The sequence below is a fragment of the Hyperolius riggenbachi genome, chromosome 10 (genome assembly GCF_040937935.1).
Source record: "Hyperolius riggenbachi isolate aHypRig1 chromosome 10, aHypRig1.pri, whole genome shotgun sequence".
Classification (NCBI taxonomy): domain Eukaryota; kingdom Metazoa; phylum Chordata; class Amphibia; order Anura; family Hyperoliidae; genus Hyperolius; species Hyperolius riggenbachi.
Window position 1 is genome coordinate 50,430,974 of NC_090655.1, and position 19,030 is coordinate 50,450,003.

The 19,030-nt window shown below is 47.4% G+C and overlaps 1 protein-coding gene across 2 annotated transcripts in view; it reads left to right on the forward strand.

The window, feature by feature from the left end:
- GPR162 (G protein-coupled receptor 162) overlaps nt 1-18,620 on the forward strand; it is a 103,003-nt gene extending 84,383 nt beyond the window's left edge. For both annotated transcript variants that reach the window (XM_068255329.1, XM_068255328.1), the window contains exons 3-5: nt 4,556-4,745; nt 8,942-9,126; nt 17,810-18,620. In XM_068255329.1, the coding sequence (XP_068111430.1) occupies nt 4,556-4,745; nt 8,942-9,126; nt 17,810-18,346 (912 nt within the window). In that variant the 3' untranslated portion in view covers nt 18,347-18,620. The remainder of the gene's footprint in view (nt 1-4,555; nt 4,746-8,941; nt 9,127-17,809) is intronic.
- The last annotated feature ends 410 nt before the right edge of the window (nt 18,621-19,030 follow it).

Below are 19,030 nucleotides of genomic sequence, written 5' to 3' on the forward strand. Positions count from 1 at the left end.
CATGGAATTCCAATAAAATTGATTCATGTTTGTGGCAGTAATGTGACAAAATGTGGAAAACTTCAAGGGGGCCGAATACTTTTGCAAGCCACTGTATATACATATATGGATTTAGTTACCTTACAAAATAGGCTACACACAATTGGAGACGGGGCTACACACCACATTGCATTGCCTCAAGTCCACCTCTCACCAACATGAGAAGAGCAGATGCATGGCAGTGTGTGTGGCCAGAGTGCACAGCTGATCTGCGCTGGTGTGGTACAGGGACAGAGGGAGCAGGATGCAATACCCACACTGCCCACCACCCTGCTCTCACTTTAACAGGAGGCACTGATTAAGCCACCGATCTCTGCCCCTAACTACATGCCTGTGGCTGCTGGACTGGAGCCGGGGGGTGAGTGACATCACCCGTTGTCTCTGCTGAGAAAAGGGATATTCAGGAAGGGAGGGGAGCCACCTCTGCCACATAAGGCGCCTGTGGGCACATGTCTACAGTGCCTTATGGTAAATCTGGGATCGGTTGACAGTTCAGAGTCGAGCGCTGTACAGGCACATCACTAGCTCATAGGCTAACAACTTGCAGGGCCGGTCTTCGTTACACTAGGCCCCCCGGGATAAATTAACCTGAACCCCCCCCCATACTTTTTATAAATATGTATTTTAAACTTTAAAATTTTTCACGATAGTGGTCCTTTAATTAAGCACTGTTGATGTTTTAACACACAGAAAGTACAGCTGATTGACAATCACTGCAGCCATTGCTAGGAGCCTGGAATCACTGTGAGAGTTCCTGGTATTGGGGGTGCCACACGCCCATGCTATGATGGGCTGTACTTTTTTCTTACGAATGCTATCAGGATTTTTTTTTTTTTTCCGCGATCAAGATATTTTCCCCAGATCACAGGACAACACTGCCTAGCCTGGCCTCAATAAATCAGTCCCGATGAACGTCGCGGGAGCATTATCACACCCACCGGCACATAAAACACAACGCTTTGTAGTTTAATAATCTGAGCGTCCAGCAAGGTGTGCTAATGAATGTACAGCAATGCTGCAGCTTATGTAACTGTCATTAAATCAGAACCCAAATCACTCTCCAAAGTAACAGCTGCAGTTCCATCCCTGCCCAAGCCTTAGAGAGCAATGAAGCTCGCTGTAATATTTTTAATTGATCTTTTTTCTTTTGCTTTCTCTTTTTTTTTTTTTCAATAAGCAGAGTCATTTCTGTAAGTAGCTCTTTCCAGCATGAAGATGAATGTGAACACTCTGGTGACATTACGGTAATCTAGTTACGGCCTTTTTATTGTGTGGAGGTGGCACATTTATGGCTGTGGTTTATAATGATGTTAGAAGGAGAGTGCTTGTGGAGCGTGATGATAATCTGCAGCATTGGACGCTGCATAATATCAACATGCGGCAATCAGGAAGGACCTCAAGCTGACGCTATGTACAATCCGAGCTGTGGCCCACCAGAGCGCTTCCAAGGCCGGATTTATACTTTTTACACCCCTAGGCCAAGTATGCCGGGGTTCCACTTCCATGTGCAGCAGAGCCCCTCCCATTCCATGTTCAGCCCCCATCTTCCTAACATCCATGTGCAGCAGCTCCTCTCTTTTATGTTCAACTCCCTGGGGCAACAGCTTCCCTTTTTCATGTTTTGCTCCCCAATTGCAGCCTTCTTTTTCATATGTAGTACTAGCAACCGCTGTTTCATGTAAAACGAAAGAAAGAAACCGAGAGCCCTATATTGGTGATAATTATACTCATAAGTGTGGGTGGCCAGCCAGGCAACCACTTTGATTGTAGGTGCGGAGAGTTTTGACCTGACCCCACTCAGGTATAAGAAGTCGCTCTCTGTAGACAGGAAGAAGTTGGGGATAACACCCCTCCACCAGGGATGGACTAGACGAAGTACAAAGGTTTGAACAGAGGTGCCAAAATAGAATAAAACCATCTAAAAATCAGTTTAAAAGGGGGAAGTTGGTGGACTTATCTCGCTCAAGGTAAAACAGACAATGATTCGTTATTTTCTCAGAAAATTACATTTAATTAAGGCTCCAATATGCAACGCGTTTCACGGGCAAGGTCCCGCTTCATCAGGCAATCAATGGAGAAAAAGGAACTTGGGGAGGAAAAATGGATCAGAGGACAAAAGGCTAAGGACATGTATACAGACACTAGTAAAATTTAAGTTTTCTACATTGTAAAAATTAATTGTCTCTTATATCTTCACCAAATTGTTTTACAAAAAAAATGTTATCAAATATATACCAGCTATAATTCCCAAATATGCACTTGTTACAGCAGACATATGTTTATTCAAAATATTGTCATATGTGAGGCCCTAGGAGGTAAATGCATACAACTTGAAGGTGACTGACATCATCAGTTAATCAGAGGTAGAAGAGGTAAGTATGTGTGGTTAGGCATAATAGGCAGGTATCAGTGAGGGGATTGAGACAGGTTGAAGATAAATGATCCATCCGTAGTGTATTTCAAATATATCCAGTACGATAAGTTATCATTGTGGAAGGAAAAGAGGAAACTGTTTCTTACCTAGTTGTTGTCTGTGTCGTAGCCAAGCGCCTCTGTATCAATTGCTTGCGCTCAGCTGCATAAATGTCCGTGCTGTATACCAATTTAACCAATGGGATTATAGTAACAACCCCGGCCAGCATCGCTGACTGATGTGAAGTTCTGGGCCGCGCTAGAGTGATGTCACATATACCTTGTGAAGGGGTTTCCGCCCTCACTTTTGAGGCCGGAATAGGGCAGAAATGGAGGCTCTTGTTAGCGCCCGCGTGTTAACCCCTGTTTCATGTCCAGGTGCCCCCTTAGGCTGAAGCCGCCCAAGGCCCGGGCCTTTGCGGTCTTTCCTGGAATCCGGCCCTGTGCGCTTCCAGCCGTGGCTTGAAATTGTGCTGTTCAAAAACGCTAGGCTAATGAAAGTCTAGAAAAACCACATAAATCCAGACCCATCGCCTCACGTTAGGACAATTCGTTAAGTTATTGGGGAGGTGCTAAGGGGGTGTGGCCAGCAAAATGGCAATGTCAGTTAACCCTTTGCACACTCACATGCAAATGTTCGTACAAATGCATTTACAGGAATCAGTCATCCAGGAACCACTGCTATCCCTACATCCCTAAGTTAAAAACCGGGGTCTTCATACAGAAGAACATATTATCATGCGTAGCCACCTTCACCGCGCAGAGGTACCCCAGTATTCATAGGTGTCCTAACTCTGGCCCTGTAACATGCAGTGTAGTGGAATGCGCAAGAGAATGGATTCTTTTGTACCAATATCCCGGCCTTTAAAGTAAAAAGCAAATCTACACTTACCTGGGCCTTCCTCCAGTCCACCATAGCCCGTGAGGTGTCCCTTGGTGTCCTCTGGGTCCCCTCCGTGGTCCCGCTGGTGGCTCAGTTAAGCTGGAGACTTCAGCTGAAGTCGTGAGCTACTGCGCCTGTGAGGCCCATCCATGCATCGGAAATTATCCCGCGCCAATCGGCGTAAGCCTCCTGTACAAGTGCGGTTCAGTCTTTCGAGAACTGTGCATGCACAGGAGGTTTACAGCAAAGGGCAGGTGATAGTGTTGGGGTATAGTGCAGATTTACTATTTAAGGGTCTGCTCAGGGTCCCTTTACCTTAGCTGTAGGGATAGCAGTGGTTCCTGTATGTATGATTTCTGTGAATGCATTTGTATGAACATTTGCATGTGAGTGGGCAAAGGGTTTACTGACTTTGCCGTAATGAAAGTCACGCACAGAAAACCCACAGTCGTGATTGCGATTAGGGAAATCACGGGTCGCGCAGCATTTTTGGAGTGATTGCAATCCAAAAAAAAAAAAAGTATATGAGCGTTGCAAAATCACTGTTCGCACAAAGCTGCTAAAAACGCTGCTCCCAGTGGGTGCTTGCCTAAGGGGGCCGTGCGCCCACTAGTTGCTCCTTTAATTGCCTGCTGAAGTAGGATTGTGTCTGCGAAATGTGTTGCTTTGTGGAGTAGTCAAATAATGTTTTTTATTAAACTGAAACCGACATAGTCAGGTTTTCTATTGGGGAGATAAGCCCACCACTACTCCCATTTTATTTTAAGCAAAAGTTTTTTTTATTACGACTGGAGGGGTGTGTGGAGAGCGACTTCTTAAACCTGAGTGGGGCCAGGTCCAAGTCCCCCTCCTGCTATACCTGTGGTTGCCGGAGTGGCAACCCTTGTTTGTGAGGATAATTAATCAATACTAGGAGTATAATTAATCGATCAATAACTGATTATTGATATTTTTAAAATGCTACACCATTAGGGGCTCTCGGTTTGCCTCTTTTGTTTCCTCACTTGCTAAGCTCCAGTATGTGAATATCATTCTATACGGATTGTGTGCAGGATTCATGCGCTGGACCCAATAAATAGTTCTTTGGAACTCCTGTATTTTTGAGTGATAATGCACCAGTCCTCCTTTGCTATCTCTTTCTTGTCCTTTACATAGCAGGCAAAAGGTTGGTGAGGTCACAAGATGGCTGCACAGGAGTTCATGTTGTTTCTTGTCTTCTAGGTGGTGAGCTTTATAAGTCTTCGCTATGAAAGCGCCCCTCCTTGGATGGTGCTGTGTGTCCTCTGGTGTTCCATGGCACAGACCCTCCTCCTGCCCTCCTTCATCTGGTCCTGTGCCCGCTACCGGGCGGACCTGCGGACAGTGTGGGAGCACTGTGCCTCCATGCTGTCTGACAGCGGCGCCGATGATGGTAAGATCACTAAATCATTGCATCATATAGCTCATGTTGTATTATTGTTGTTTATTCATTTCCTTTTAAACAATGCAAATTGCCCAGCTGTCCTGCTGATCCTCTGCCTCTAAAGGTGCGTACACACATGCGACTATAGTAGTTTTAAACAATCATTCCCCGATCATTTCAAACGACGATCGTTTAAAAAAAATCCAACGATCATTAAGTCAAACGATGGACGAGCTAGATTGTTAAAAACGAAAGATCTGCCTTGGCGGATTTTTTTAAACGACGGTCGTTTGCAAAAGTAGTACATCGTTAGAAAACGGTCGTTCGTACCAGTTGAGTGTACTGAATAGCAAAATTATCAACACCTTCGTACTAATGTTATGAGATTTCACTGTATGCTCTGGATCTACACAATCGCATTGTTTTGCTGGAATTACTATTTTTTATATTTTTATTTCTTTTCTTTTTCTTTCTGTATATTTTATTACTTTTATCTTTTGTACTGCCTTTGGTAAATTTAATAAAAATTCTCTTTAAAAAAAAAAAAAGAAAACGGTCGTTCGTACTAGGCTTGACATGCGCATTTCGATATATCTCCATAGAACCTTTCATTTTTATGCGCAAGCACAACAGTTGCTTTTCGTGATGTAACGTTCGTTCTATGAATGTGTCCTGTGACACGTTAATTGCTACATGATTATACCATAATTGTCATTTTAACAGGACAGAGTGTATTTTTGTATGTTTTGTCAACGCTATATTATGTAAATGCTCTACCTACGTACCTACAGTATGAAATCTCGTACTGTAATGTAATATACATAACGTCAGTTTTACAGTGTAACGTACGTTTTGAACCGTTCGTTACGTGCGGGCGTAACTTGCTATGATGTCACTTCCAGGTACAGTATGTGACATTGTTCCGGATCCTTCGTTAACAAACGATCAGATCGTTACACACCTTTAAAAGCTAACTTTACTTAGGTCATTCTTTCGTCAATTAAAAGATCGTTCGTCGTTCACAACGAACGATCTTTGTCGTATGTGTGTACGTAGCTTAAGTGCCAGTTCACACGGGCTGCTGTCAGTGTTCTTCACTGACATTTAATCTCGTTGTTTAAAGTAGCTCTGATTGGTGTTAATAGGAGTGTTTATTTGATCACGTTTGCATGCCTTGATCTGCATTTAAATAAGTGTTGTGGTTGATCGAGTTCCTCCAGAAGCCTCCAGTATGCAACTTTCGCTTTGAGAAGCCAGCAGGCGCTGTTGTCATATTTTAAAGGCGCCCTGGAGGTATGCGGCTGACATTTCAATCGCCAAACTCTTTCAATCGCCAAAGCTTTCACAGATGCTTTTAAAAGCTTTCTGATGACTTGGGTAAATGACTAGGCGTTAAAGGTCATTCAGCGAAAAGCTTTATCCACCACTGCAGTAGATCTACGTCCTCTGTGACTTAATTTAAGCCACAAGGACGTAGATATACATCTTGTAGCTGAAGCACTGCTGTGTACGATTGGGCTTGCTACTGTGCGCACCTCTAGCACTATCTGCTACAGCACTAATTGGAGAAAGGGAATATATGTTCCCTGAGCCAATACCATCGGTTTTTACCATTAAAAATACTTTTTATTTTCGCAGTTCATAGTGAAAAAATACCCACTGTAGCATTATTTCAAAATAAACTATCCTCATCATAAATTGTGACAGGAACATAATAAAAGTTTTGTGATAAATGGGAGAAATAGCGAAACAAAATTTGTGTTTTTTATCTACAGTAGCGCTTTTTATTTTTAAACTGGAGTTGGTAAAACTGAGAAATAATTTGTTTTCTCCTCTTTTTCCTATTAAAATGCATACATGAAAGCCTAGTTCATCTTGAAAAAAACGATATATAATTTAGGTGTAATAAGTAGGGATAAAGTTATTGCTGATTAAATAGGGACATAGCTAAAATGTCAAATCAGCTCTGGTCTATAAGGGGGAAATGAGGTCTGGATGGGAAGTAGTTAAAGTGAATCATGTCAGCTGCTGCAATTACTGCTTAACTACTTTAGGACCGCACTAATTGAAATCTATGCCCTGTTTTGATGGCTATCTGACTGCCAGGGCGTAGATTTCAATTCACTGATGCCGCGCATTCTCGCCACTTTCGTGGCTCCCGATGATCTCGCTGCTTTTTCCCTGCCGCAGCTCAATCGCTCTGCTGTCTCTAGAACAGCAGAGCTCTGTGAGCGGGTCAGGAGCCGATTTCATTGGCTTCTGACTCTGTCTATCAATGTAAGCAGCTCCCATTGGCTTACATTGATAGGCAGGGTCAGGAGCAAATGAAAGTGGCTCCTGACCGGCTCACAGGAACTCTACCATCATAGAGACAGCAGAGTGGGTGGCCGAAGTGGTATGTGCGGCGATTCGTGGGTATTTGTTGTTATTCCGCCGTTTCTTGTACCAGCGGTCTCTGGTGCTTAAGGGGGCAGAGACCGCTGTGAACCAGAGACCAAGCACCCTCATGTATTTTACCATATATACTGTATCAGTGGGAACATTAGAGAAAACACCTACCCTTCTCTGTTTCATCCTTCACTGCTCAGCCTGCTTGTTATCAGCCCTGATAAAATCCCCGACTGAGCATTCAGTCTGGCTTTGCTTTTTTTCATCTTAAATTGTATTAACCAGCAGAGGAACTGTTCTGCATGATAATAAGAAACTTCTTAAATCCTACTTAATAGCAGCAGTTTAGTGTGACTTTCTAGAGCTGCACTACAGTTAAGAAAAGTGCAAATCCATCCCTAAACTGCCACACACAGGTTAAGAAGTGCTTAGTAGCAGTTCTACAGGTAGTGCAGGCTAGGCATGATTTGTGAAGTGCTCCTCCCCCCTGCTGCCAGGTGTCCTGTGAAGCTGTTCTGTGCTTAACCCTTCCAGTGCTGGGCATTGATGCAATACAGCAGATCAGGGCCGGACCTAGTCTTTTTGCCGCCTGAGGCAAATTTAGAAAAAATTTACGGCCCCCCATCCCCTGTGGGGGGCCGCCAAACTGGAGGGATAGCGGGCAGGACGGGGGTATTGGGCCTAGCGGTGGGGAGGGGGGGTCGGAACTCCCCCCCCCCTCGCCTGGGTCCCCCGATCTGCGCTCCCCTCCAGCTTTAAATAGTTTGGCGCCACTGACGTCACTTCCTGCAACACCGCCCACTGTATTGTAAGTGGACGGCGGTGCAGGAAGTGACGTCAGTGGAGCGCATGCTGGAACGCGGAAGAGGTGAGTCCTCCCCGCCCGTGCCTTTTACGATATCGACTGCTTCCTAACTATTAAGCCTGGAGGGGCGCGCAGATCGGGGGACCCAGGCGAGGGAGGGGGGGGGTCCGACCCCCCTCCCCACCGCTAGGCCTAATACCTCCGTCCTGCCCGCTACCCCTCCAGTTCAGCGGCCGGCCCCCCGCACACACGGGCGGGTGCCGCCCCTAGAAATGTGCTGCCTGAGGCAAAAGTTTCACCCCGCCTCATGAGCGGGCCGGCCCTGCAGCAGATGTATTGGTTACCTCAGCAACAGCAATTTCCCTCACACACACTGTACTGTCTGAGAGACCTTCCTAGCTCCTCCTATTAAAAATCTGCACTATTTAGTGACTTCTTAAGATGCCTGAGACAGTTCTGCACGGATTTCTAAAAACCTGCCAATTTTTTCTCTCAGACACTCTTGATAAATGTCCCCCAGTGACTTTTTCTCCCCATTTCTGGGGAGGCCAAAAAATACGGTATGTGCTTCATCAAATGTTTCCTCAGTTCCCCATCAAATGTCACTTCTGTGCTGCATTCAGTATAACCTCTGTGCCCCTTTCAGTCTTCCTTTAGAATACCATCCAGTGTCACTTCAGTTCACCATCTATATGTCAATTCAGTACCGCATCCAAATTCACTTCATTGCCCCATTCAATGTGAATTCAGTGCTCCCTCCATGGTCCCTTCCTAGAGTACTGCAGTATAATGTGGCACAGGTGGCAGATGGGGGTGGGCTGCTGACAAGTTACAAGCAATGCTCATTTATAGTTCACTGTGCCGGTTGGACCTGCAAACAACAGTGAAGTCCCATCCAGCACCAGTGACTTTGTTTTCTGAAACCAATAATTATCTACTTGTTTCTAGCTTTGTGTAAGCTTACTGACGTTCCCTTTGTGTGTACCTCGCGGTGCCACGTCATTTATTACAGACAGTGCGCGGGATGACTTCTCAGATGGCCGCCTGTGTGAGGTGCGCTTTGACTCCAATGGTGCTACCATGAAGAGGCCTCCACAGTACCTGGGCGGAGACCTGAGGGATGGGAAGTATTTTCCTGTCAGACATGTCCTTCTACCCACAGACCGAAGCCAGTACTTGCAGGTGCACCGCCACCAGGTAAGACCCCCAACAAAGAACATAAAACTCGCACACACTTTCAACCTTGACCATCTAAAACAAACATTTGTGATTGTTCACATGTATAGTGTGTTTCCAGGTGTTCCCCTATGTCCACAGTGTAGTCCTGATGAGCTCCAGATAATACCCACCTTATCGACTGTACAGTGTCCTGCTGAGAGAACCCATCCAGAGCTCCAGACACTACCCTGGCTTATCCACTGTACAGTGTCCTGCTAAAAGAAACTATCCAAAGCTCCAGACACTACCTTGGCTTATCCACTGTACAGTTTCCTGCTGAAAGAATCTATCCAGAGCTCCAGACACTACCCTGGCTTATCCACTGTACAGTGTCCAGCTGAGGGAATCTCTCCAGGACCTCAGACACTACCGCGTCTTATCCACTGCCCAGTGTCCTGCTGAGGGAATCTATCCATAGCTCCAGACACTAACGTGTCTTATCCCACTGCCCAGTGTCCTGCTGAGGGAATCTATCCAAAGCTCCAGACACTACTGCGTCTTATCCACTGCCCAGTGTCCTGCTGAGGGAATCTATCCAAAGCTCCAGACACTACCGCGTCTTATCCACAGCTCAGTATCCTGCTGAGGGAATCTATCCATAGCTCCAGACACTACCGTGTCTTATCCACAGCCCAGTGTCCTGCTGAGGAAATCTATCCAAAGCTCCAGACACTACCGCGTCTTATCCACAGCTCAGTATCCTGCTGAGGGAATCTATCCATAGCTCCAGACACTACTGCGTCTTATCCACTGCCCAGTGTCCTGCTGAGGGAATCTATCCATAGCTCCAGACACTATCGCATCTTATCCACAGGTCAGTGTCCTGCTGAGGGAATCTATCCATAGCTCCAGACACTATCGCATCTTATCCACTGCCCAGTGTCTTGCTGAGGGAATCTAACCATAGCTTCAGACACTACCGTGTCTTATCCACTGCTCAGTCTCCTGCTGAGGGAATCTATCCATAGCTAGATCTGTCTGGACACTACCGTGTCTTATCCACTGTCCAGTGTCCTGCTGAGGGAATCTATCCAGAATTCTAGACACTACTGCGTCTTATCCACTGTCCAGTGTCCTGCTGAGGGAATCTCTCCAGAATTCTAGACACTACTGCGTCTTATCCACTGTCCAGTGTCCTGCTGAGGGAATCTATCCAGAACTCCAGACACTACCCCGTCTTATCCACTGTCCAGTGTCCTGCTGAGGGAATCTATCCAGAATTCCAGACACTACCCCGCCTTATTCACTGTCCAGTGTCCTGCTGAGGGAATCTATCCAGAATTCCAGACACTACCCCGCCTTATCCACTGTCCAGTGTCCTGCTGAGGGAATCTCTCTAGAACTCCAGACACTACCTTGGCTTATCCACTCTCCAGTGTCCTGCTGAGGGAATCTGTCCAGAGTTTCAGACCCTAACGCGTCTTATCCACTGTCCTGCTGAGGGAATCTCTCCAGAACTCCAGACACTACTGCATCTTATCCACTGTCCAGTGTCCTGCTGAGGGAATCTGTCCAGAGCTCCAGGCCCTACCGTGTCTTATCCACTGTCCAGTGTCCTGCTGAGGGAATCTTTCCACAACTCCAGACATTACCCTGCCTTATTCACTGTACAGTGTCCTGTTTAGGGAATCTTTTCAGAACTTCAGACACTACCCTGGCTTATCCATTGTCCAGTGTCCTTCTGAGGGAATCTGTCCAGAGCTCCAGACACTACCCTGGCTTATCCACTGTCTAGTGTCCTGCTGAGAAAATCCGTCCAGAGCCACTGTAGTGTCCTGTTGAGGGAATCTCTCCAGAACTCCAGACACTACCCTGCCTTATCCACTGTCCTGCTGAGGGAATCTGTCCAGACCTCCAGACACTATCCAAGTTTATCCACTGTCCAGTGTCCTGCTGAGAAAATCTGTCCAGAGCTCCAGACACTACCCTGGCTTATCCACTGTCTAGTGTTCATCTGAGAGACTCTATCCAGAACTGCAGACCCTACCCTGGCTTGTCTAGTGCCCTGCTGAGAGAATCTGTCAACAGTTTCTCTCCTGTCTTTCCACTATTCAGTATCCTGGTGGTGATGGACTCTGTCCCGACCTTCAGCCCTTCCCAGCTATTACTACTGTCTAGTGACCTTGTGAGTGAATCAGTACCGCCTTGTCCAGTCATTTCCCAGTCCTTTACCACTATCCAATGTCCTGTTGATGAAAAGATCCTCCACCACCATCAGCCCTTTACCACTATTTACAATTGTCCTGTGACCTCATAAGGGAATCTGTTCCAACTACTTGAGCTCTTCTTTCACCTTTACCACCATCCATTGTACTATTGAGGTGATCAGTCCCCATCTCTGGACATGCTTCCCCATCTCCAGATTCCATCTCTTCCTTCTCTTCTCCCCTTACACCCCCCCCCCCCCCTCCCACACACACACACAGCACACTCATACTTTACCATTGTTCAGAGTTCTGGTAAGTGGATCGGGGGCTACCTCTAACCCCTCCCCACCTTTATCATGTTCCAATGTCCTGGTGAGGACGACCTTGCGAGGTTGGCCTCTGCACCGGCGGGGGACAAGGGACATGTCGGCTGCAAGGGGCTGGAGGAAGCCCCAGGTAAGTAGAGCTTGACTACCTTAATTTGTCTGACATTTCCAATAAATAAGTGATTGTTAGGTAAAACAAGCCTGGTTGCTGCTGGTTCTAGATTCCATCACTCTCCATAGAGAGCCCTTGTCTTATAATTCTAGATTGAGCAGGACTTTGCCTGCCTCTGTGCTGCCAATGTCCTGTGCATCGTACGATACAGTGACCCCTGCTGGTCATTACAGAGCACAGTTCGAAAGGTATTTAGCCTGGAGACAGAGGACTGCCTTGAACTCCTGAATGCAAATCGGAATCACTTTATTTCGCCAAGTGCGCCATTTGGTGTACTCAGAATTGGTTGTGGTACACATGGCAGTGGCAGTACGATACAGTGCAAAAAGAACAGATATGGCATTGTCAATATGACATAAGACAGATGTGGCATTGTCAGTATACGAGATGTCCTCACAGTTCTCAAAGCAAGCATTCAAGAGCAAGGTGGACAAACAAGACATCACCTAGGGATGGGTTTCCGAGTAGGAAGCCTCTCGGAATTGTGATTAAAATGAGGATTAATTGCCTCAGGTGTGCAGCTGGGAGAGAGGGGGTTGCTTACCCATAAGTCCATTGTCTTCTATGCGTTCCTAACATCTTGCATGCAGGGCCGGCGCTACAATAGAGGAGGCAAAGGGGGCATCCCGATCAGTAGCTGATACCCACTTTCCCATGAGAAATTTTTTCCTTTTCTTGAATAGATCATTGGGGGGGGGGGGGGGGGGAGTCTGTGTGGCTGATATTGTGGTGAAACCCCTCCCACAGTGTGATGTCATGATCCTGGTCCTGACAATTTTCTTTCTGTGAACCTCGCTGCATTGTAGGATTGTAGAGGATCTCCCTCTGTGCAAAGGGCTCTCCGTTCCGAACATTCCATACAGATCACCTGGCAGAACTAAAGAGGTCACCACCAGTGATAAATTTAATAATGTAAATCAGGGAGAGAAAAGATTTTACAATGGGCAAACACTGACTAAATAATCTATAAATTAATATTGGAAGAAATAAGCAATTTAGTTATTTTCAGTTCCTCTTTAAGCTGTTTATCATGGTGGTGTATGTCTACCAGGATACAGTTAATTCAGCAAACCTATCTAGCGCCATTAATGTCTGTTGTGATTCCTATTTCAGTGGTGCTGCTGCCTTCATTTTATCTCCAAATTAAAAAATGTATGGTGAAAATGGAAGGCAAATAGAGTTGTTAGAAGATGCTGCTGTGTGTCTACCAAGGTACAATAGAAGAGCAATATCTGTCCAAACCACATTACAGTGTAAGGTGGTCATGGGAGGACACAAGATTTAAAGAAAAACTGTATTAAGAAATGCCCCTGGGGGATACTCACTTTTGGAGGGGGAAGCCTCCGGATCCTATCGAGGCTTTCATAATCCTCCTCTGTCCCGCGGCAGCGATACAGCTCCCCGAACGGCGGGGATGTAAATATTTACCTTCCCGGCTCCAGCACAGGCGCAGTAGCGGCTCCCAACTCCGAAATAAGTGGAAATAGCCGATCCTAGTTGGGTCTGCTCTACTGTGCAGGAGCAAGTCTCCTGCGCAGTAGAGTGGACCAAACTGGGATTGGCTATTTCCGAGCAGAGAGCCGCAACAGCGCCGCCCGCTGGAGCCAGGGAAGGTAAATATTGGACAGCATGATAAATTGTCGGCTGTGCCTTCCGAGGGGCAGACAGAGACCACCGTGGGACGGAGGAGGACGGGGAATGCCTCGATAGAATCCAGAGGCTTCCCCTTCCCGAGGTGAGTACCCCCCAGGAGTATTTTTTTTTTTTTAATACAGAGTCCCTTTAAAGCCTCATACACAACCTAGCTGGTTCTTGGTCAAGGCAGCTGGTCAAGCCATCTTTACCGAAAATTTAGCCATCTTTACCGAAAATTTAGCATGTGTACAGTCTCCCTAATGTGTGATTCGGTGTGGTGGATCGTCTTGGCCAATCGCATGGTTCATCACCTTACCCCTCCGTCTGGAAGCCACTTCATCATGCCCCATGCCATCATTGCTCCTATCCCCTCCACAGCATGTGACTCCCCTATCCCAAGACGCAGAAGAAGTGTCTAGCCATTGCAACGCTACTCACCATTAGCGGACCTGAAGATTAAAATAAAAAAAGAGTTTCACTTACCTGGGGCTTCTGCCAGCCCCCTGCAGCCATCCTGTCCCTGTGCCATTTCCAACTGACATGTGACATGATGAGATAGACATGTGTACCGTATTTCCGCCGTATAAGACGCACTTTTTCTCCCCAAAAAATGGGAAGAAAAAGTCCCTGCGTCTTATACGGCAAAGGCAGGGAATCCCCAGCTTGCGAACGCCCGTCGATATAAACCGCCGACCCACCGCCATTGGGGATTCCCTGCCTGTGAGGGCGATCACTGTGCCTGGCTCCCCCACATGCCTCAGCTTTTCCCCTCCATTTTCCTCCTGTCCCCCTTCATGTGCGCACATCCCACGTGTCTCCGAGATGCCCCCCTCCCCCCCCTCGTCTCCGATATGCCCACCTCCCCCCCCCCCCCGTGTCTCCGAGATGCTCGCCGTAAATACTCCCCCCCCCCTCCGGGTCTGCAGCTGTAGCGGCTTACCTGATATATGCTGCCGCGAAGTCTGCAGACACCTGGCTACTCCATATGTTTCCTATACTGTGCGGCTTGTACTGATTGCGTCATCAGTAGCCGCGCAGTAGAGGAAACATATGGAGTATCCAGGTGTCTGCAGACTTCGCGGCGGCATGTATCAGGTAAGCCGCTACAGCTGCAGACCCGGAGGGGGGGGAAGGATTTACGGTGGGCATCTTGGAGACACGGAAGGGGGGGGCATATCAGAGACACGGGGGAGGTGCGCACATGGAGGGGGGCAGGAGGAAAATAGAGGGGGAGAAGTGAGGCACTCGGGGGAGCCAGTCAAAGAAGGACATGTGGGGGAGACAGGACACTGGAGGACACATGGAGACAGGACACAGGAGGACACATGGAGACAGGACACTGGAGGACACATGGAGACAGGACACTGGAGGACACATGGAGACAGGACACTGGAGGACACATGGAGACAGGACACAGGAGGACACATGGAGCCAGAACACAGGAGGACACATGGAGCCAGGACACTGGAGGACACATGGAGACAGGACACAGGAGGACACATGGAGACAGGACACTGGAGGACACATGGAGACAGGACACTGGAGGACACATGGAGACAGGACACTGGAGGACACATGGAGACAGGACACTGGAGGACACATGGAGACAGGACACTGGAGGACACATGGAGACAGGACACTGGAGGACACATGGAGACAGGACACTGGAGGACACATGGAGACAGGACACTGGAGGACACATGGAGACAGGACACTGGAGGACACATGGAGACAGGACACAGGAGGACACATGGAGCCAGAACACAGGAGGACACATGGAGCCAGAACACAGGAGGACACATGGAGACAGAACACAGGAGGACACATGGAGACAGGACACTGGAGGACACGTGGGAGACATGACACAGGAGGACACATGGGGAGAAGGGGCACACGGGACACATGGGGGAGAGGACACAGGAGGACACATGTGGGAGATGGTGCACACAGAAGGGAGACATGGGGCACACAGAAGGACAGATGGGGCACACAGGTGGAGAGATAAGGTACACAGGAGGACACAACATGTACAAAGACGATCTTGAAATATAGACCTACCAGATTTAATATATATTTTTTTCCCAGGTTTTTGCCCTCTAAACTTGGGTGCGTCTTATATTCCGGAGCGTCTTATACGGCGCGAAATACGGTATGTACAGTGCCTAGCACACAAATAACTATGCGGTGTTCCTTTTTTTCTTTTTCTGTCTGAAAGAGTTAAATATCAGGTATGTAAGTGGCTGACTCAGTCAGGAAGTGACTACAGTGTGACCCTCACTGATAAGAAATTCCAACTATAAAACACTTTCCTAGCAGAAAACGGCTTCTGAGAGCAAGAAAGAGGTAAAAAGGGGAATTTCTTATCAGTGGGGGTCACACTGTAGTCACTTCCTGTCTGAGTCAGGACTGAGTCAGCCACTTACATACCTGATATTTAACTCTTTCAGGCAGAGACAGAACAAAAGGAACACAGCATAGTTATTTGTGTGCTAGGCACTGTACATACCCACGTCTATCTCATCATGTCACATGTCACTTTGGGTAGTATAGCCATTAGTGGATGCGATTTAATTCATACTGTATGTATAAGAGCATGCTGGAGTTTGAGGCTCGGGCCATATGCAATTCACCTTTTCACCTGCGTTTTCTCATAGGAGATAATTTTTCATCTTTTATTTAAAATAACTTTTTAGCACTTTTCAACTAAAAAAAAAGTATCAAAACTAAATGGAAAAAGTACTATCAAAATTATTTTGAGTATTTTCTTGCTTTCTGGTGGTTTAACCACTTGCCGACCGCGCACTCATACCGTGCGTCGGCAAAGTGGCAGCTGCAGGACCAGTGACGCAGTTCTGCGTCGCCGGCTGCAAGCTAATTAATCAGGAAGCAGCCGCTCGCGTGAGCGGCTGCTTCCTGTCAATTCACGGCGGGGGGCTCCGTGAATAGCCTGCGGGCCGCCGATTGCGGCTCGCAGGCTAAATGTAAACATAAGCGGAAATAATCCGCTTTGTTTACATCCGTACAACGCTGCTAACAGTAGCAGCGTTGTACCAGATCAGCGATCCCCGGCCAATCAGCGGCCGGAGATCGCTGTCACATGACAGGCAGGAGCCTGTTAGAGGCTGCACAGGACAGATCCGTTCCTGTGCAGCCTCCGATCTCCGGGGGAGGGAGGAGAGGGAAGGGGGGGAATTTCGCAGCGGAGGGGGGCTTTGAGGTGCCCCCCCCCCCCCCCCCCGCAACACCCAGGCAGGCAGGAGAGATCAGACCCCCCCAGCACATCATCCCCCTAGTGGGGAAAAAGGGGGGCGATCTGGTTGCTCTGCCTGCACCCTGATCTGTGCTGGGGGCTGTAGAGCCCACCCAGCACAGATCAGCTAAAACAGTCCTTGAGTGGGGGGGGGGGGTGGGGGGGGTAAAGGGTGGGTCCTCAAGTGGTTAAAGGGCATTTTATTGACAAATTTAAAAATATCACCTAGGAGAAAACTCAGGAGAAAAAGTAAATTGCATATGGGCCTCTAAGGGCTCGTTTCCACTATCGCAAATCCGCATGCGTCCAACGCATGCGGATTCGCACATGTAATGCAAGTGGATGGGCCTGTTTCCACTGTAGCCTTGTTGAGGTGCGTTTTTTTCAGCGGTGAAAAAACGCACAAAAGAGCCGCAGAATTCGCCTGCGAGTGGAATGCATGCGAATCGCATGCAATGTATTTAATAGGGAAATTGCATGCGTTTTTTGCCACGAATTCGCATAGGTACCAATGTAAATTCACACAGGCAGTGACATGGTTAAAGGAGAACTGTAGTGAGAGGTATATGGAGGCTGCCATATTTATTTCCTTTTAAGCAATACCAGTTGCCTGGCTATTCAGCTAATCCTCTGCCTCTAATACTTTCAGCCATAGGCCCTGAACAAGCATGCAGCAGATCAGGTGTTTCTGACAAATTTAGACAGATATGACAAGATTAGCTGCATGCTGGTTTCTGGTGTGATTCAGACACTTCTTTAGGCAAATAGACCATCAGGGCTGCCAGGCAACTGGTATTGCTTAAAGGAAATAAATATGGCAGCCTCCATATCCCTCTCACTACAGTTCTCCTTTAAAATCGCATATACCCTCACCTATGCGAATTCGCATGCGAATTCGCAGCAAAAATGCATGGGGAATCACATCCGCATGCGATTTCATCAGCGGTGGAATCCAGGCGATTCCGCACCGCAATAGTGGAAACGAGCCCTAAGAGTTATGTTATAGGAAGATATCCCTAGGTGAAAAACATTCCTATCTCCAGAGTAAATGCCCTTGTCTAGTTACTGCTGCATCGTGTATAGATGGAGCCAATATAATGGATATTTTCTAATATTGATGTTTTTACCTCAGGCTTTTACACGGAGGATGTCACATGATGAAATGGACCTATTTCCACCTCGCTCTTCTCCACTCTTGCTCAGGTGGTCGTCCTCAGATGATGTTCGTGGTGGTCCTGGATCAGGGCGGGGGAACAGTCCAACCACCCCCCGTCGAAGTCATGACATGTCCCCTTGGAGTCGTCACCAGGCCTCAAGAGGAGAGTTAGATGATGGTCTGAGCACGCTGCACCAGTTTTTGCAGGGTGGCATGGGTGGGCCAACAGGATTGGGCACAGGGGCCCATAATTCCTTCTTTCGGGATGAAATAACTGCATTTATTGATGACACCCCCTGCCCTTCGCCCCTTGGAACACCCCATCGTGTTCGAGCCACCCCTAGGCCCTCACCTTACCCGAGAAAGGGACTGGAAGGAGGAGCAGCCTGGCCTGGCATAGGAGAGCGACGACTGTCTCTTTGCAGCCCACCTCTTGCCCTAAATGAAACCCGTAGGTCCTCCTTGTCTGAAAGGGGGTCTAAAGGCGGGGCTAACGCAATGATGAATTGTTGAATTGAAATAAGTACAGGGTCGATAACACTTACCTCCTTTGTATCAGCAACTTCTGAACTGAAACTGGTTGCACACAAACTCTCCCTTTAAATATGTTGTTCTCAGGCATACCAGATGTTTGTTGGGGTGGCAAATGGCTTCAGGGGGGCACTCAGCTGACCACTGCCTCTACCGAACATGCCTCCGTTGATGCCACTTTGCCCCCTCACAGACATACAGACACACTGGAATTTGAGCCAAAAGATATCAAAAATAAAATGTGATTTGAGTACCAGTCTGTGCGTGACAGTGATGGTGCTGAGAGAGCAAAGGAGTGGTGCCAGCAAGCGATTGGCACAACAATTATTATTATTATCAATTTATAAAGTGCCAACATATTCCATGGCGCTGTACAAACAATAAGATTTTATGTTATGCAGAGGAGAGCTCATCAGAGGAGAAGCATGTCAGTCATAGCTACTTGTTTGTGAATTGCATCTTTTGATCATTTCCCCTGCTTTACCCACCTAATTACCAAATGTTTTAGACTAGGTCTAAAAACAGGTCTAAATCATTTGGTAATAGTGAATGCAACTGACCAAACCATCAGTAGACTAGTCTAAACTGCTTAGTGAATTGAGGCTATTGGGTCGTTTGAGTATAAAGTAAGGCGAAGGAGGGAGGCAGGAGTTCCGACAACAGCTA